Source organism: Neovison vison, chromosome 1 (assembly GCF_020171115.1).
Source record: "Neovison vison isolate M4711 chromosome 1, ASM_NN_V1, whole genome shotgun sequence".
Lineage (NCBI taxonomy): Eukaryota > Metazoa > Chordata > Mammalia > Carnivora > Mustelidae > Neogale > Neogale vison.
In genome coordinates, this window is record NC_058091.1 from 274755955 (window position 1) to 274776470 (window position 20516).

Genomic DNA, 20516 nt, shown 5'->3' on the forward strand with positions numbered 1-20516 from the left:
ACTAAGCCTGGTTTCTGCCTTTTCATGCTAGTGACCACCCTTCAGCAGCGCCTCTTGCAGCCTGACTTCCAGCCAGTCTGTGCTTCACAGCTCTATCCTCGTCACAAACATCTTCTGATCAAACGGTCCCTGCGCTGTCGGGTAATTACTCCATTCTGTAGAGTTGCCGTTTGTACCAGAGAAAAGCAGGAATGAAATAAACATTGGTATCTGGCCAATGTCTAAACTTCCAGAATGTAATAAATATAAAATACACTTATAGAGAATGTACTTGGGTATCCAGGTACCATTTTAAATGCTTTCAAGATAAAAATCCTTACAACTATGAGATGTAGGTACTGTTGTTACCCCTGTTCTACATATGTGGAAAATGAGGTACCTGAAGATCAATAAATTCATAGCACTAACCCCTAGAAGAGTAGTGAAAGAATATATGACTTTCAGGCTGATAGAGAGGCAACAAAGAGGAGTAATAAAATAATTTAAAAGAAAGGAATAAAGAAGAAACATCAGCAAAATCCAGCCTCTATGAATTTATAAAACAGACAACTGATTTCTTCAATAAATACATTGTAGAAGAAAACCAAAAGAACATGGAAAAGAAACCTTGTAGATCAAAACAGCAATACAGAACTTCCTTAGCTTGATAAAAGCCATGTACAAAAAGAACAGAGGGAAAAGAGCATAAAACTGGTGGTTCAAATAGAAAGCATGTAGTGAGATAGATTTACAACCAAATATTTCAGTATTTATATAAATGCCAGTGAAGTAAATGCTTCTGTTAAAAGACTAATAAGAAAACCAACAAAATGCCTGCGTATTCTATGCTAATCACAAGAAACAGAATTCAGAAAGGTTGGAAGTGAAGATAAAGGGGAAAGATAGATTGTATAAATAGTAAATTTTTAAATGGAGGGATAATTCATAGAGGAAGAAATAATTCACAAAGGATGTAACAGTTCTAAAATTATATGCACTGAATAATGTAGACTCAAAATACCGAAACATTGGAGAAAATTACATTATTTTAGACAAATGATTTGGGGAAATTAAACATGCTTTGCTTAGTAACCAAGAGAACAAACATGTACCCAGTTATCTGCAGAATATGCTTTCTTTCCAAGTACACACAGTACACTTATAAAAATTAACTGTATACTGGTCATAAAGTCAGTCCCAACCTTTTTCTTTTTTTTTTCTTTTAAAGATTTTATTTATTTATTTGACAGATAGAGATCACAAGTAGGCAGAGAGGCAGGCAGAGAGAGGGGGAAGCAGACTCCCTGCTGGGCAGAAAGCCCGATATGGAACTCCATCCCAGGACCCTGGGATCATGACGCGAGCCGAAGGCGGAGGCTTTAACCCACTGAGCCACCAGACACCTCCCAACATTTTTCAAAAGATGATATTATTAGAATTTATTATTTGATCAGAGTGCAATTAAATTAGGAATTAGTCATTCCTGTAGAGGAAAACTTCTAGGACACAGCTAAGGCCATGCCTAGAAGTAAACCTGTATATTAGAAAGGAAGAAATAAAAGATCAGTGATTTCAGCAGACATTTCAAGAAGTTAGAAAAAGAACAGCAAAGTAAGTACAAGGAAACATGAAGGAAGAGGATACTAATGAGTTAAGAACCACTGTAAAGGGGCGGCTCAGAGGGTTAAAGCCTCTGCCTTCGGCCTAGATCATGATCCCAGGGCCCTGGGATCGAGCCCCACATCGGGCTCTCTGCTCGGCATGGAGCCTGCTTCCTCCTCTCTCTCTGCCTGCTTCTCTGCCTACTTGTGATCTCTGCCAGTCAAATAAATAAATAAAATCTTAAAAAAAAAAAAGAACAACAAAAAACCACTGTGAAATACAAAAAAGCAATACAACAAAAAGCTGATTCCTTTAAGGAGATTAATGATAGTACATTTTAATATGTAAATTCATAAGACATTATACAAGATTCATGTTGACTGTACAATTCACCAGATTTATCAAAAGTAAATATGCAGTTTCCTATTGATCCATGTATCTTCAGGGTAGGTGGACTTCCACAAATACAAAATGTGCAGATTATGGTATATCTATGAAGTGAGTACTATAACTCTAAAAAGGAATGTACTAATATGGGATATATTTTTAAATGCAAAAAGTAGGGTGTGTGGCAAGTACACAACTTTTGTGTAAGGAAGGGAGGGGCAGGAAGGAAAACAAATATGTGTGTGTATAAACAAAAATTTTTTTCGATATGCATTTATATAGGTTAACAGACTTGGAACAAAGTAGAGAAAGTAGAAACAGATTCATGGGTGTGGAAAACTTGGTATTTACCAAATACAGCATTGCAGATCACTGGGGAAAGAATAGCCTGTTAGATTTTCCTAGATCAAATAATTACATGAAAATAAAATTGGGTCTCTGTCTCACACCAGTCACAAAAGTCAATTTCAGGAACATTAGAAACTTCATTTTTTTTTTTTAAGGTAATTTTTATTTATTAGAGAAGAGTGCATGAGCCAGAGAGAGGGGCAGAGGGAGAAGCAGAACCTCATTGACCACGGAGCCCGATGCTAGGTTCAGTCCCAGGACCTTGAGATCGTGACCTGAGCCGAAAGCAGATGCTTAACTGACTGAGCCACCCAGGTGCCCTGGAACATTAGAAACATGAATGAGCAAATATGAAGAGCAAAACTTCTAGAAGGAGACAGGAAAATCTTTGACTTCTGCGTAGGGAGTATTCCATAAGTAAGGCAAATCAGCACAAACTGTAGAGGAATCAATGCTATATATTTGACACAGTGAAACTTGTACCTGCACTCCAAAGAAAACCCATAGTAATGAAAAGATAGGCCATAACCTGAGAAAAGTAATTTATAAGATATATAATTAAAGGATTAGTGTCCAGAACATGTAAAGAACTTTAGCAAATTAGTAAGGAAAACATACTCCAGTCAGTATATGAAGATCCAATAAATACTAACATATAAGTCACAGCAGAGGAAATCCCAATAGCCAATAAGCATGAAAGATACTCCTACAGAAATCAGAGAAAAGTCTGTTAAAACTGTAGTGAAATACCATTTGATAGTTAACCAGATTAGCAGAAGTTAACACATATGGGAAATGACTCATACGCAAGAATACTTACTCGTTGCTGCCTTTTTTATAGTAGCAAAATCATGGAAACGTCACAGATATCCATCAGTGTGGGTATGGTTGAATAAGGTACAGAAATGATTACAGTAAGATACAGAGATAGCTCTGTGTGTGCTGGTATAGAATTCTAAGATAGATAAGGAAAAAAGTAAAGGGCCAAAGAATATATAAAATACTCCCTTTTTTGTTATTATAAAAAAGACAATGTGTGTATATACTTATATGTGCACAGGCTATTAATGAGAAAACACAGATACTGGTAGGACTCTGGGGAGGAGGACAAGGGGACAAGTAATGGGTACCTTTACACTGTCCCTGTTTTGTACTGTTAAGGAATTTTTTAACCAAGTGTATGTAGTACCCGTTAAAGAAAGTAAAAAATTGTTACTGTATTTTAAAGCATAGGATCTGAAATCACACTACTTGGATTTAAATCCCAGCTTTCATTCTTTTTTTTTTTTTTTTTAAAGATTATTTATTTTAGAGGGAGCATGAGAGCATGAGGTGGGGGGCAGCGGGAGAGAATCTCAGATAGACTCCCAGCTGAGCGTGGAGCCTAACTTGGGGCTTAGTCCCATGATCCAAAAATCGTGACCTGAGCCCAAGCCAAGAGTTCGATGCTCAGCTGACTGAGCCACCCAGGTGCCGACCCAGCTTTAATTCTTACTGGCTCTGTGGAGTTGGGTAAGATGACTTTACCCTTCTTGTGCCCCATTTTCATCATGTGTAAAATGGGGACAATAACAGTTTTGGTACCTACACTTACCTTATAAAGTCAGTGTCATGTTTAAATCCCCTTAAGGAGCATATGGTTCAGCACACTTAGTATGTACTAAGTATATGTTAGTTGTTGTTATTTCAGTAGTTATTAAGCACCGCAAAGGTGTAGTATCTGATAGATTCTTGCTTATGTCCAGAGAAGTCCAAAGCATCATCTTTTTTGCAAATTTTGGTAGTCAGAACATGCGGTCTTCTAGCAGAATAAAACAAAACAAAACTCAAGTCAGTGCTGTCCTTCTGAATTTAGTAGCTCTATGGATCCAGCAGAGTTTTCTTTCTTGTTTTCCTCTAATACATAGTATAAATTTTTCTTTTTAGAAATGTGAACATAATTTGAGCAAGCCAGAATTTAATCCAACATCTATCAAATTCAAAATCCAGCTGGTTGCTGTGTGAGTATTTTGGGATCAGTGTTTTTAGTTATTGTTCTTTGACTTTTTTCAACAAAATGTATTTACTCTGGGCTTAAAAAAAAAAAAAAAAGAAAGAAAAACTTCACCAGAATTATCTTGCTGGTTTTTCTGGTTAGGTTTCAAGTTCTATACCATGAACTTTAAAACAAATTACAGACCTAGAATCAAGGGTGTTTGCATCAGGGGCACAGTGATGGTATGGTCTCTGGGTGGGATTATTAATTAGTTATTGGACAGAGAGACACTGGTCATTGATTGCAAGTTAAAATGTACCCAGTTTTGATAATGATGAAGATATTAAGTAAAAAAACAACCAAGTAGAACAAATCAAAGAGGATCCCTGCAACAGTGTTCATTGAGTGGGATAAAAGTAATTATTAGTGTTAATTCACTGGGACTTGTCAATAGAAGGGAGTTTTGTGAATGAAAACTACTTATCAAAAATATTTTGAAAAATTAGGAAAATACTGTCTTGACTTCAGGGCAAGAAATGCTTAGCGGGAACTAGTAAGGCAGGATACCCAGAAACCGCTAAAGAAGAAAATAGCTGACCGTTAGCAAAAAAAAAAACAAAAAACAAAAAAACTATAAATTGTAAAAAAAATATATATCTACATATATTTTTACATTTATATATTTGACAACAGAATCCTGAGACAGACAATAGAGCAGGAAAGAATATTTGCTACTCCATGACAGATAAAAATTTAATGTCCCTGGAAGACAGAATTCCCACAGATTGAAAAGATGAAAATGTGAGTAGGACAAAAGGATTTGAATTGGCAGTTTATAGAAAAGGAATTTCAAATGGTCAGTGAATACATCGAAAGATGCTGAGACTTGATAGGAAAAGTTTAAAATAATAAAGAGCATTTAGTGCTTGTGAGCATGTGGGAAAATGTATTTGCATACATTGTTGGTAGGTTTGTGGATTGCTAGAGTCTTTTTGGAGAGTCTTTTTGGAGAGTCAGTTGTGGGTCCTATAACCAGTTGCCTTTTAGATTTACATGTGGGATACATGTAGATACATGTGGGAAAATGTATTTGCATACATTGTTGGTAGGTTTGTGGATTGCTAGAGTCTTTTTGGAGAGTGGTCTGTTTAACTTTTAAACAAAGTTACATAGACTAATCCAGCAGTACCATCTCAGAAATCTATTCTGTTGAAGCAAAACCACCAATATCTAAAGATACATATGTAAGGATGTGTATTGTAACATCTTAATGGCAAAAAGCTAAAAACAATTTCAGTGTCAGACTGATTAACCATTAACAAATAGTTGATTAAATTGCGGTACACTGAGGTTGTAGAATATTCTGCAGCAATTAAAAATAATAAGTCCTTCCAGCAGTCAAGAATGTCGAGAAATGCTGGTCTGTTGTCTTTGGAGGAAAGAATAGGTACACAAACACTAAGCTGAGATTTGACCCTGGGTGATTTTGAGTTCAGACTAAGCACATGTGAGTACAGTATTCTGTTGTCTTTCTTGGGCAGCGAAACAGTGGTTAAGGGGAAGGACCCTGGCGCTACACTGCCTGAGTTTGAATTCTGGCCATTCACCAAGTTACTACTTCTTCCAAGCTTTGTTTTTTCATCTCTGTAACAGGGGTGATGGTAATAACACCTCTCTCATGCAGCCACAGTGAAGATTAAGTTAAAGTGTTTAAAACATTGCCTAGCACACAGTGCTTTATGGCTTTATGAAAGTATTTGATAAGTTTGTGGTAGTGTGTTTTAACCTCTGCAGTGTGTTACTTTTTTTTTTTTTAAAGATTTTATTTATTTATTTGACAGAGAGAAATCACAAGTAGACGGAGAGGCAGGCAGAGAGAGAGGGAAGCAGGCTCCCCGCCGAGCAGAGAGCCCGATGTGGGACTCGATCCCAGGACCCTGAGATCATGACCCGAGCTGAAGGCAGCGGCTTAACCCACTGAGCCACCCAGGCGCCCCTGCAGTGTGTTACTAAGTCAGTTGTGGGTCCTATAACCAGTTGCCTTTTAGATTTACAGAAATGAATTAATAAAATCTCAAAAAAATATATCTAGCAAATACATAAGGAAGATATCTACCATGATGCACACAGATATATAGGCTCTATGTAGAAGTGTACATACGATTTCAGGAAGAACTCAGCTGTTGGTTTCATAAGTCTTAAGTTCTTAATTATGATGGAATGATTCTTTGAAATTCTTTTTCTGTGACATGTTCTGATTAACTTGAAGAAATCTTCGCTGAAATCGCTTGAAAGGAAAGTAACAATGATTTTAAGAGACTTCAATGGACATTAATGTATTTTTTATTCACACATAGCAATTATATCCCAGAAGTGAGAATCATGTCAATTCCCAACCTTCGCTACATGAAGGTTAGTACTTTGCTTATTAGCATGAAGATAAAGAACTGATAAGAAGTGTGTGTGTGTGTGTGTGTGTGTGTGTGTGTGTGTGTGTGTGTGTGTGTGTGGCTGTGTGTATGTAGCATGAGATTCAGGAGCAAGGGAAAAGAAAATAAAGTTTGAAGTCATAAAATTGGGATTTTTAACTTCTTTAAGCTGGAATTCTTGGCAACAGCATCTTTGACGTATGTTTAGAAGGAGCAGCATGTAAATTATGTAAAGATGAACTCATGAGTGGGGAAGGAAGGAAGAAGTTTTATCCCACAGACATCTTTAGCTCTTCTCCAACCAGGAGACGCTCCACATCCCATGTGTGTGCGTGTGTCAGATACGAGGTATCAACGGGATTTCTTTACCACAGCCCCTCTCTTCTTTGAGTTCCTTATCTATGCCTCCTCACCCCCACCATGAGTGTAGAATATTCTGCAACAGCCCCTTTTGTTCTTTCCTTTCATGCTGCTTATGGAGTCCACGTTCATCTGAAAGATTTTGCTAACCTCAAGAAAGTACCAAACAAGGGCAAATTATGGGACAAGAAGTCTTAAAAGTTTTAGAGTCCTGATGAATTTTTTTTTCTCTGTCTGGCTACCCTGCGGCTCTCATGCTTTACAAGGACTTTGAGACTAAGCAGACTTAAGTTGTTGCTCAGGAGTCCTTAAGTGGAGAACTGGATGGAGCAAGAGTTGTAAACTTTAATCACTTAGATAATGTACATTCCTCAGAACTTCTGAGTCTAGTACCTGGCCCTTTCTATAGGATCTTCCCTATTTCCTCATGTAATTTAAGGAACTCCATAGCATATATAGCCTAATATAAATTAGTAGAATAGGAATCTGCAAGCACTTTGGGAATGTAGTGATGTAGAGGTGGGTGTTACTGCTCGGGAATAATGGGGGGCAGGGGCAGGAGGTGACGATTTTGTGAAATGCGTGGTACAGCAACTAAGAAAGTGGACCTAGGTGGCAGTAGTAGAACATGTCTGAGAGAGGCTTGTTCTCTTCCCCAGGAGAGCCAGGTCCTCCTGACTCTTACGAATCCAGTGGAGAACCTCACCCACGTGACGCTACTGGAGTGCGAGGAGGGGGACCCAGATGACATCAACAGCACTGCTAAGGTAGGAGCATTTTGAGGGACCGTGACTTTTCCTGGAGGGGCCTTTTGACCTGGCTTAAAGGACTCCATACTGTCTTCCATTTCCACATTCAAGCAATCATCAGTTTCTTTTGATTTCACCTCCCGAATTTATTTTTTTTTTTTTAAGATTTTATTTATTTATTCATGAGAGACAGAAGGAGAAGGAGAAAAAGAGAGAGAGAGAGGCAGAGGCAGAGGGAGAAGCAGGCTCCCCACTGATCTAGGAGCCCGAAACTGTCCCAGGACCTGGGATCATGACCTGAGCCAAAGGCAGTGTTTAACCAACTAAGCCATACAGGCACCCCTGTGTTTGTTGTTGTTTTGCTTTGTTTTTTGTTTTATTTTATGCACAATCACACTGCCACTGCCCTGTTTGAAGATCTCATCCTTTCTTAACTGTACTATGCCAGTAATGTCCTTGCTGACCTATTCAGATTCCACCCCCACTGCCGTTCCAGCCTGTCGTCTGTCTTGCTTCCAAAGTGATCTTTCTAAAATCTAACTCTGATAATGGCAGACTGATCATTTGGCATCCCTATGACTTAGGGAGAAAATCCAAATTCCTCACATAGCGTAAGCGGTTCTCAGTGGTCCCCCCCATCTGATCTTCCAGGATGACCTTTCCTCAAATCCCCAAATCTAGCATTCTCCAAATTATACATACTAATGCATATCCTCCCAAGCCGATGCAGTGGGAATTGCAGCTGCTTTTCTTCTAGCTCGAGTGCCATTTCCTGACATACATACCCGTGTCTCTCTGTCTGACTCCTGCTCAGGCCTCAAGACTCCTAAGAAATAACATACCCTTCTAAATGCCGGTGTTCCTCCGCTAGATGCCCTCCACTTACACACAGTATACATAGCACTAAATATTAAAATAGGTGATTTTGACTTTCTGTAGTTAATTGAATGAACAAAATGTGGCCTTTTTTTTCATTTTGTTACTTGGTGATTCATCTAGTATTTGAAATTTTAGATCAAGAACTTTACTCAATGGGTAATCTATTATTGACTCATAATTCAGCATGATACAACAAAAATTGATAGAAATGATTCCTATATCTTTAATTAGCATTATTGAAAAAATACTTACTGGTAGGGAATTTCTTTATCTCCTTTTTCTTTTTTCCTTCTGCTTTTTCAAAAGGCTTTTTTTTTTTTAAGATTTTTATTGATTTATTTGACAGAGAGAGATCACAAGCAGGCGGAGAGAGAGAGGAGGAAGCAGGCTCCCTGCTGAGCAGAGAGCCCGATGCGGGACTCGATCCCAGGATCCTGAGATCATGACCTGAGCCGAAGGCAGCGGCCCAAACCACTGAGCCACCCAGGCTTTTTAATGATTTCACTTATTAGCATCACTTTCAAAGAGCGATGACACTCATCTGTCCTTGCTCTTTTTAGTAACACTAATAACCTGTTCCTGTGAGACAGAAATAAGTGCCTGATGTGTACCCCAGTTTGTAGACTTGCTACCTTTCTCTTTATACCTCCCATCCTCATTCATACCCATAATTACAAATGTGGTTGACATCATTACCTGCTAATCTCTGACATAGTAAAGTTGAGGCCTAGTTACAACATAAGGCTTAGTCTGAAGACTGCTGCTTAACTGTTCTTTGTTCTTGTACTTTTACTAGAAATGTCTGTGTTCCTAACAGTTTTTAAACTCTGTATAAGTAAAGTAATACTGTTTCCTGAAACTTCTTTCTGTATGTTTAGGATGGTGTACCACTGTGTCGTATGTTGTGGAGTGAATGTCCTGCAACAGAGTGACCCATTCTGAGGCAGCCCTCTCTCTTTTACTCTGCAGGTGGTGGTGCCTCCCAAAGAGCTCATCCTAGCTGGCAAGGATGCAGCAGCAGAGTATGATGAGTTGGCAGAACCCCAGGACTTTCAGGACGATCCTGAGTGAGTGAGCATTTAGTGACCCCCCTCCCCCAACATAGTACAGTTAGCTAATGTAGGAGGTCCACTTACAGACCCCAGTTTTTTTATCTTGATTTTTTAAGGTGATTTTTTTTCTTTGTTTATAAAAAAAATTACTGTAGAAATTTGCAGAATATATATGTGAAACCATGAAGAAGGAAAATAAAATCCCACTGGCACTGTTAACATTTTGGTCTTTGTCCTTCTATGTATTTCTTCCATCGTTGGGGTCATTCTGTAAGCAGTTTCTAATCTTTGTTTCCATTTAAGTAGTAAATATTTTCCCCTGTTAATTAAAATTTTCAAGTGCATTATTTTTAATAGTTACAGGATACAGTATTCTCTTCTATAGTTTTATCATTAGATTTCTCCACATACCCTCCCCACCTGCCCTTTGAGTAATAGATTTGATTCTGTCTTACCTAATAACTGAGAAATAAAAAGCCAAACCTTTGCCTGGATGAGGATACATCAGTTAGGATACAGTCTAAAACTGCAACAGGTACTGTCCCTTCCTGGGTGAAGAACCATTGCTGGAGTGAGGCCCACAGGAACCCCCCCCCAACACACACACACACAGACACACATATATACACACACAGAGGCAGCTCATAGGCAGGAGCAAGCCACTTCCCCCTCCAGGTTTCTAGGCTCCGTTAGAACCCCTCCATTGGACACGAACCTGACAGGGAGCGCTCTACAAAGCAGAGAGACATGGGTGGCAGAATCCTGTGTCACAAAGCAAGATACAGAAGGTGGACCTGGAGCTGAAAAGAACAGCTTCATATGCTGGCACAAGGAGCATGTAAGGTGTTGGGTTTTTTTTTTAAAGATTTTTATTTATTTATTTGACAGAGAGATCACAGTAGGCAGGCAGAGAGAGAGTGGGAAACAGGCTCTCCGCTGAGCAGAGAGCCCGATGTGGGGCTCGATCCCAGGAGCCTGAGATCATGACCTGAGCCGAAGGCAGAGGCTTAACCCACTGAGCCACCCACGCGCCCCACATGTAAGGTTTTTTTAACAAATGATCCAGACACCCTTAGCAAGAATTAGAAGGAATAACATGGGATGACTGGGAAAAATAAAGGGCAAAGATGGGTTTAGCACCATGATTGGCAAACTTGAGTTGACTTCAGAAAGCACCAGTGTTTTGTTTCATTCTGTGGAGTTTCAGTCCCAGCCCAGAGATTCTCTTTGGAAGGTCTAGGGGTACACCAGAAATCTGCTTTTTTTTTTTTTTTTTAAATTTTTAAAGCTTCCCAGCTGTCAGTGGTTGCCTGGTAAATGAGGCTAGAAAGACACTTTTTCCTTCTTACTATTTTTAAATTTTAAAAGAAAACTGTTTTCTTTTTTTAATGAATCCTACAAGGGTTTATTTACTACAGTACAAAATGTATTGAGTTAATACAATACAAAAGGCATTTTCTGTAATCATTGCTTTATGTGGATCCTTAAATGACATTAGGTAGATACAGAAATTTGTTAAGCCAAGGTCAGCTGCTGGAAAGATCATCTGAGATATCAAATTCTAGTCAGGTTATATGATAGAGTAATAAAAAATTGTATTAATTATACTTCACATTGCACTTTTAGCACTTTCAGATACTTAGAAATAAATACTATATGATACTATGTAAATGTTTAAATCCAGTAACTTTTCTCGGAGTATCATTTGAATAGTAGATCAAATTCTGTTTCATTGCCCTTAGACTTTTTGTTTGAAGCTAAGTTATTAAAGCACAAACATGAAGTGCACGTCAGAGAAAGTCAAAACGGAAGTATCAACTAAAGAGATTATTTTTCTATTCCAGAAATTTCTGATTTACAGAGCTTATTTATAAAAACACTACTTTTATGGTGTTCCAGAAGTTTCTTTGAAGTTCTGAGTGAATATCAGTCTGTATCCTATAGAAACATTACCACATGCACACAAAGATCAACGTAAAGGGATATTCACAGCACCATTGTTTATGACAGGAAAATTGGCAATATCAGTATATACCAGTTACAGTAAACCTATAAGAAAATACTCTGCAGCCATTAAGTAGAATGGAGAAGATCTGTATATACCAGCATGGAAAGGTATTTGTGATAAACTGAGTGGAAAAAACCAAGTTAATGGAACAAGTAATGTGTCCCTTTTGTGTCGGTGCAAACTCGTAGAAAAATACCTGGTAGGTTAAGAACCAAAGTGTTTGTAGTTTTTCTGTGTGCTAAAGGGGAAAATAAGGGAAGACTTAACTTTTTTCCCATTTGAATTTCAATTACATAGGACTGTATTTTACTTTTGTAATATTAAAAAGGTAGATTGACATTTTGCTAAAAGAACTCTATTGCTAATAAACAAGATGATGGTAATAACTTGTCATTAGATAAAATGTAAGTCTTAGTGGCTTGGCTGACTTGTGACCTACCCAACACTGTACTTACTTTTTTCCATAGCATTATAGCCTTCAGAAAGGCCAACAAAGTGGGCATTTTCATCAAAGTGACGCCACAGCGGGAGGAGGGCGAAGTGACCGTGTGCTTTAAGATGAAGCATGATTTTAAAAACCTGGCAGCCCCCATCCGCCCCATCGAAGAAAGTGACCAGGGCACAGAAGTCATCTGGCTCACCCAGCACGTGGAACTCAGCTTGGGCCCGCTTCTTCCTTAAAGGTGCCACTGGTGGGGCAAAGGACACCATGAGCCCATGTTAACATGTGGAAGCCGCTGCTTCATTAAGCCTTGTTTGTAATAATGTACCCATGCGCTACTGAATCCTGTTCCTAGGAGGGTGGGGGCACTGGCAAGACATTAGGGACTCAGGCTAACTGCTGTTCCTCTTGCTCTCACTTCTGTTCATACTAGTAATCTGTCTCCCTCACTGAACCCTGCACGTTGAATAACAACAGCACAGTTCCCTCCCAAGAAAGGGGATGGCTGTTCTTTGGAGTGGCATTAGATTTACCACCCGAGAAACTCTGACCATACTGTCTCCCAGTCTAACCTCAAAAAGGGTCACAATCTCACAGATAAAATGATAACTGCAAGGCAGACCTGCTGTTAATGGCCCAGTGCCGGTGTCAGTGTACCAGCTGCTATCTGCATTCCGTGTAGCTATAATCTAGCAGTCTAAACACATCCCTTCACCTGCCCCTATGGCTCCCGTCTTGCCGTGGTTTCCATTGGACAGAAAAATAGAATTGTCACCCTGTCTTTCGTTTCGTGGTGTTTGGCAAAACCTGAGATTCTTAAGGCGCTCCGATTTGCCGTCTTCTGAGTAAATAGAGGATGCATATTTATCAGGTGCTCTTAAAATTTCTTTCTCATTAGAATATGGAACTTCTTTTAAGAATTGGAGAAGCAAGCAATCATATGCCATACCAAGGGGTTGCAAATTCCATTCACTTTTAAATGTTGCCACAATATCCAGGGGTTAACGCTGTCATCCGGAAGTATCCCTTCTGTGTTTTACTCCCTCCCCTTCCCATCTGCTCTGCCTCTTTAACTCAATAAGTTCTAAATATTTGGCACCTGGAAAGAGGCCAAAGAAAACTTGGTAGACGAGTTCACTTCTGGAATGCAGAAAACATTTTAAAGGTCAGACTTTTAGCATGATCCAAACTAATATTCTTTCCATTGATTTGAAGGGGAAAATAGCAGTTGAATCCCAAATAGAAAATAGCTCTTGAATCCCAAACTGGGTATTAAGATAACCTTTTCCCATCCTGAGTTTAAAACATCTATCATAAGGTGTGTTGAATAAGGCTGTTTTGATTGTAAAACACAAAATAGTTCAGCTAGTACCCCAGAATACTTGCCTGACAGCACACATGCTGTTTTCTTTTGGTATCCTGGAGCTGGCTTGCTAACCTTAATTTTCTGTGGCATTTTCTAAAATGAGACTTGACCAAGTAGACCACTGTCTGCACCACATTTTCTGCAAATGTATTATTAGCAAGCAGCCAACACATTTTGGGGGAAAAGAGAAATTTCCTTTTTATCCTCGTTTTGTTTTTTTTTAAGTTCAAGCCTTTAGTGTAAAAAAAAAAAAAGAAGAAATTAAGATATATAGTAATCTAGAATACAGGCAGGACATAGTAACTTATTAGCTCCCTTTGGAAGACAAAAATATTTAGTAAGCCTTTGAAAGAACACTAAATCCTACTCAAAATGTCAAGCTGACTTAATGAAACATTGTTTCACAGAGTAATACATATGCTGCAGCATAAGAAGGAAATACACATATCTCTAATATTATGACAGTAATAAGTAAGGTTTAGCCTCTTAGGAGTTGGGGCAGGGGGTCATGTAATGACAAATATGCAGACTAGAGAAATAGTTTTAATTTTTGGTGTCTTGGTTTTTATTTCACTACGTGCTAGAATCTGCTCTGAAGCCATGGCTCCATGCTTGCCCGTGGAGGACCTGGACGTCAGAGGAGAGAATGGCTTCCTGTGTTTACACATTTGCAGACTACGCACACTTGCATATTGTGTGTTTACGGCATGTAGCTAGTGTTTGTTCCGCAAAGTAATAATGTTGAAGTAATGGGTCTCATCACCCCCATGTAACACAGAAACACAAAAATACTTTGATCATAGAATTTTTGTCCTCAGAAGCCAAATTAACTTGAATAACAGAGCCATTGTTTTACTGTTTCCTCAAGATGGTTCTCAGTGCAAGCCAGTATTCTGTGTATTAGTAGAAATGGTCCAACACCTGCAGGAGGTGAATTCAGAATTCTATTTGTCGCTTTTTTATACTAGATCAGGCGCAGGATTGGCAGCGCACAGGCAGTGCACCACTGCTGGCGAGTGCAATGTCGTTAGCACTAGGAGCTACAGTTTGGGAAACATAAAGCTAAGTTAATTTGTATTTGTAGTTTGATTAGCCCACTGAGGTTTCTTTTGTTCAAAGTGCTTATGGGTGTAATGAGTTAAATAAATGTCACGTATATTTGTGAAGAAACATCCTTTTTGGTCCCTTTTGGGAATGAGAGGCACTCCTTAATCTTTATGAATTACAGGCCCCTGTTTTGCCTTATAGCTTAACTTAATGTAGTGAAATAAAGCAGACAAACCTTGAGTATGTCTTTCATTTGCTTTCATGAGGGCTGAATGGAATAGCATGGCTCAGAGTCAGAAGACTGGCTTGGAGGGAAGAGAGTTAGTAGGAGGGTCACTGGGGTATGCTGCCTCTTCTGTTTCTTTAAATGAACTAAACTGAAAGCCCCTATCGAGTTAGTTCACTGTAACATAGAGGTCGGTGATGCTTGGGCTCTGTATAAACATATTCACAGAACCATTATATAAATGTCATGTTGTTAGGTCTCCATCAGCTTTTACCCCAGGTCATTGCTCCCCAAAACATCTTTTCAGATAACCCAAAATGGCCCACCCCTGATAGGTAGCCCCTCCATCCCCTCCCCCTGTCCTCCTGGACCTCTTCCTTCCCTCCGAGTACTATAGATGAACTGCCGCACTCCTGTCTGACGCAGGCCCCACCACCGAGCGCAGCTGGTCTCCTCCTCTCATCTGTTCAAGGATGTCCCTTACACAGTTCCCCCTCCGCTCTCCTGCATCTTTCCATCATGGTGCTAGGGTTTCTCTCAGCTTAGAAACTGACCTCACGTTCCTCTTTAGCTGATACCCCATATCTCTACTCCCTTTACAGTGGAACTCCTTCAAAACCCTTGAGTTCCTCTCCTCCTGTTCTCACCTGAACCCATTCCACCCCAGCACATTACCAGCATTGCTCTCTTCAAGTTCTCCGAGATGCCACACTGTTAAAACACATGGCTGATTTTCAGTCCTTATCTCCTTAATCTTTCAGTAGCATCTGGCAGCTGATCTCTCCCTTCTTAAAAACCTTTCTTGACTTAGTTTCTGGAACAAAAGCCCCTGGTTTTGCTTCTATGTCAGTGACAGCCTTCTTCATAAGGAGTGTGCCAGATCTCATTTTCTTAGACTTTCCTCTCTGCTTACTCACCGTGATCTCACTGTTTTCAGACCATCTATTCAGTTTACATAGTGGGGTGCCTGGGTGGCTCAGTCAGTTACACGACCGACTCTTGACTTCAGCTCAGGTCATGGTCTCAGGGGCATGAGATCACGCCCAGTGCAGAGCCTGTTTAAGATTTCTTCCTCTACCCCTTCCCCTGAGTGCACTCCCTGTCTCTCCGAAAAATAAATTCACATACCAACTCTGGAATAGTCTCTGAAAGTTCAAAACCACACTGGACGTTCTCTCACCACATCTGCCTCTCCTGCATTCTTCCTTAGCTAAATGGCAACTGTATCCTTTCAGTTGCTCACAACAAAAATCTTGGCATCAACCTTGACTCTTCGCGTGCCACCTGCAGTAAGTCAGCAAATCCTATCAGCTCTGTCTTCAAACTGATCACTTCATACCCTCTCCACAATTACCGTCCTGGGCCAAATCACCGTAGACTTACAGACCTACTGCAGTAGCATCCAAACGGTCTGGAAACCACACTTCAATCAGTGTTCACAGCAGCCAGAATGAATAAGGCATTTTTCCACTTAGGCTTTTTAGCTTGCTGAAGAGCAAAGCAAATACAACTCCTTACAATGGCTGATGAGATCCTACATGATACGAAACCCACCCAACCACTGCCTCCCTGAGTTCATCTGTTACTTCCCCGTGCTCCATAAATCCCAGCCCCATGGATCCCTGCTATTCTTGAGTCACCCCGGCAGGCGTCTTCTCAGGGCCTTTGCACTAGTTGTCCATCTGCTTAGAAAACTTCTCCCAGACACGTGTATAACTCACACCCTCATCGCAATCAAGCATTTACTCAAACATTTCTTTCTTAGTGAGGCTTTCCCTGACCACCATATTTAATGGTGTAAAAACGGCCATCCCCTAAACACATTCCCTGTTCTCCTTGGCTGTGTTTTTTCTGTAGCACTAAACACCAGCATAAAAACACCTGATATTCTGACACATCACATGAGAACATAAGCTCTAGAGTGCAGGGATTTTATCTTTTTTTTTTTAAGTTGCTGTATCTGCAGAGGCTTGAACACCTGACAAATGATAGGCACGCGATAGTTTTTGAATAAATTAGTATCACCCTTTTCCTTACGTATGTAGCTGTTGATCTTTTAGCTTTATTTTTTTTAAAGATTTTATTTATTTATTTGACAGACAGAGACCACAGAGAGACAGGCAGAGAGAGAGGAGGAAGCAGGCCCCCTGCTGAGCAGAGAGGCCTAAGCGGGGCTTGGGGCTTGATCCCAGGACCCTTGGATCATGACCTGAGGTGAAGGCAGAGGCTTTAACCCACTGAGCCACCCAGGTGCCCCTAGCTTTGTTTATTTATTTTTTTAAGGATTTTTTTTTTTATTTGAGAGAAAGCACAAGCAGGGTGAGGAGCAGAAGAAGCAGACTACCCTCTGAGGGAGGCTGATGTGGGGCTTGATCCTGGGACTCCAGGGTCTGGAACTAAGCCAAAGGCAAATGCTTAACGAAGCCACCCAGGCACCTTTTTTTTTTCTTTCTTTCTTTTTTAAATACACAGTCTCTTTTTGTCATAAGCCAAATATCCCACTTGCCTTGAGCTTTTTTGTTGCGGTGTTTCCTCTACCTAGAATATGCTTCATTCTTTGTGCACCTTCTCCAGAGTTACTTTCCTGCTCCCCCTTCCTCCCATCTAGACATGACCTTGATTCACAGCCCTATATCTCTTCAGTGCATTTACCCCTTCCTTCTTTGTGGGCCTTTGTATGTGTGTAGCCCAGTTACTGGATTGCAGACTTTTAGAGACAAATTCAGGCCCTTTGTCATCCATCTGCCCTTTATTCCATTGAAAGTGCAGTCTGGACAAAATAAAAAACCTCAGAGCTGAGTTGCTTCCTCAGTGGCAATACTTGTTTATCCTCATTTTTTGGCGATCAGGAACATACGTAGTGAAATATATTTCACAGTGTGAGACTTCTACACAAGATAATGACTTTAAGTATTAAATGAAAGTAACATTAAATAATACGGAATCAGCCAGTGAAAATACTTTCCTCATGCTTTTTAGCTGTTTCTGTTTAAAAAAGCATCAACACTCATGTTTGTAACATCTAACACTTCTTCTTTTTCAACCTAGACTTCTAGTTCAGAGCCTTCCACAGACTTTTGTCTACTTACTAAAACAAATACTGTTTCATTTTCACTGTACTTGTTTTTAAAGGCTATATCTGAACATGTGGTATTATTTTCCATTCCATTCCATTCCATTCCATTCCATTCCATTCTATTCCATTCCATTCCATTTCCATTCCATTCCATGAGGTCACTCAGGAGCTCCATTTCTGCCTGTGGTATAGGTATCTGGAAGGAGTGTCACGTCCCTCTCAAAAAGAAAAGGTGGATAGATGATAAAATCATACATTTTACTGCATCTATCAGCTAATGTGGCAGAGCAGCCAAATAGCCTGCATTTCAAGGAGGGACAGAGCCTTCCAAAGAGAGATCAGTCTTGTAGACTGGCTCACCTGTAGCCCAGCGTGAGCAGAAGAAGTGTTGGCCATCATATGGCAAGTAAGAGGAAATCAATGTTAAAAAGGCCAAACTTGGACTAACATGACAGTGTAAAATCCCTGGGAGCCTAAGACACCAAGGGAGCTGGCATGTACTCACAAGCTTTTCCCAAAACCTCTACCACATATTCATGGGAAAGACCGCAGGGAGGGGAGGGTGCTGGAGCTCTAAAGAGCATCCTGGGTTTGGCGGTAGGTAGGAGAGATCTGCTGCTACTGTGGGCAAGGCAGGAGCGCTTGCCTCCTCCTACCCAGGCTTTTCCCTCATAAGGAGCAAAAAAGACCCAAGCCACTCAGGGAGGAACAGAAAAGCATGTCTTCCCAGGGAACAGGTAAAGACCCATTGGTAAGAATGGTAAGAAAAAAACTACTCTTGGGGCAGGGGACAAGATTCAGTCCTGAGCCCCAGGATTCCCTACCAACCAATACTATTAAAATTCTACTACTGCGGGAAGGACCAGAAACACTACCCCACAAGGCCAACTCCAAACACGAGTCATAGTTTTGATGCCACAGACAGAAGGGGCAAGAATGTGGAGAAAAACCATTCCCGAGGCCTGGCCACAAAGGACCTACTAAAGACTGAGGCTGAACCAAAGCAAGGAACCCCCAACCCATTCCCAACTACCAACCTAGCAAGGAGCTAGTAACAACAGCTGGTGAGGGACAGGCGAGGCTGTAGAGACTTAACCACTGTGGTTCAGGTGTGCAGGACAGCTGACAGCTGAGGGTGACATATGAGGGCTTGAGAAAAGTACTTCAGCCCCATCCTAGAGCATAAAATAATGCTAGAGGATATGAAACCTATAATGCACTGGAGGCAACCACAGCAACAACAAAATGCAAACCCAGCTCAGTTTCTGACTGGATTGATGAAATCCCACACAAATAGCCTGACAGAACAGATCTACCCATTTCCAGGTAATACTCGTCTACCTCAGTGTGTTACATAACGAGTGACTGGCATTCAATAAAAAGTTTGAGTTACAAAAGCAAGAAAAAACTCATTTTTCATAGACAAAACAAAAAGGCCATATACAGATATGACCGGATGTTGGAATCAGAGGGGGACTTGAATGAATTAATATGTTGAAAAATCTAGTCAAAAATATGGTATGTATGAACATTTCAGCAGAGAGGCAGAAACTATAAGAAAGGGACAAATTGAAATTAAAAAAAAAAAAACACAGGATCAGAGATGAATATCCTCTGTGGTCTCATCGGTGGACTCATCATAGTTGAGGAAATAATCAGGAAACTTAGAGCTATGTCAATAGGAATAACCCAATCTGAGTCCCCCGCAGAAAGAGTGAAACCACACAGTATTCAAAACCTATGGAACGGGGGCGCCTGGGTGGCTCAGTGGGTTAAAGCCTCTGCCTTTGGGTCAGGTCCTGATCCCGGGGTCCTGGGATGGAGCCCCTCATTGGGCTCTCTGCTTGGCGGGCATCCTGCTTCCCCATCTCTATCTGCCTGCTGCTCTGCCTACTTGCGATCTCTGTCTGTCAAATAAATAAATAAAAATTAAAAACAAAACAAAACAAACCCCCCAAAAAACCTATGGAATGATAGCTGACATGTATAATTGGAGTCCCAAATGGAGAAGAAACTAGGCAGAAGAATAAAGAAATGATGTCTAAGAGTTTGCAAAATGAGTGCCGGGCTGGCTCAGTCGGAAGAGCATGCACCTCTTGATTTCAGGGTCGTGAGTTTGAGCTTCATGTAGAAGGTGGAGATTACTTAAATGAAAATTTTAAAAACGTAAAAGAATTTGTAAAACATAACAAAAGATAAACTGAAGGTTCACCTGGCTGTCTCGGTCAGTAGAGCATGTGACTCTTGATCTTGAGGTCCTGGGTTCGAGCCCCAGGCTGGACATAAAGTTTACTTAAAAATAAAAAATAAAAAAGGGTGGCTGGGTGGCTCAGCTGGTTAAGCATCTGACTCTTCACTTCAGATCAGGTCTGGATCTCGGGATTGTGAGACAGAGCCCAGTGTCTGGCTTTGCGCTGGGCATGGAGCTTGCTTAAGATTTTCTCTTCCTCTACCCCTACCCCACCTCAGCTAGGAAAAAATAAAATAAAAAAATTTTTAAAAAGACAACAAACCATAGATTCAAGCTTAGGTAACTCCAAGAACTTTCTCACATGGGAAAACATATACTTACCATTTGATCAAGTAATCAC

At 40.3% G+C, this 20516-nt stretch overlaps 1 protein-coding gene across 2 annotated transcripts in view; it reads left to right on the forward strand.

The window, feature by feature from the left end:
* Positions 1-14863, forward strand: part of DCTN4 (dynactin subunit 4) — a 30994-nt gene extending 16131 nt beyond the window's left edge. For both annotated transcript variants that reach the window (XM_044231278.1, XM_044231285.1), the window contains 6 exons: positions 32-141; positions 4243-4316; positions 6649-6703; positions 7740-7847; positions 9678-9775; positions 12236-14863. In XM_044231278.1, the coding sequence (XP_044087213.1) occupies positions 32-141; positions 4243-4316; positions 6649-6703; positions 7740-7847; positions 9678-9775; positions 12236-12449 (659 nt within the window). In that variant the 3' untranslated portion in view covers positions 12450-14863. The remainder of the gene's footprint in view (positions 1-31; positions 142-4242; positions 4317-6648; positions 6704-7739; positions 7848-9677; positions 9776-12235) is intronic.
* Positions 14864-20516: the final 5653 nt, after the last annotated feature.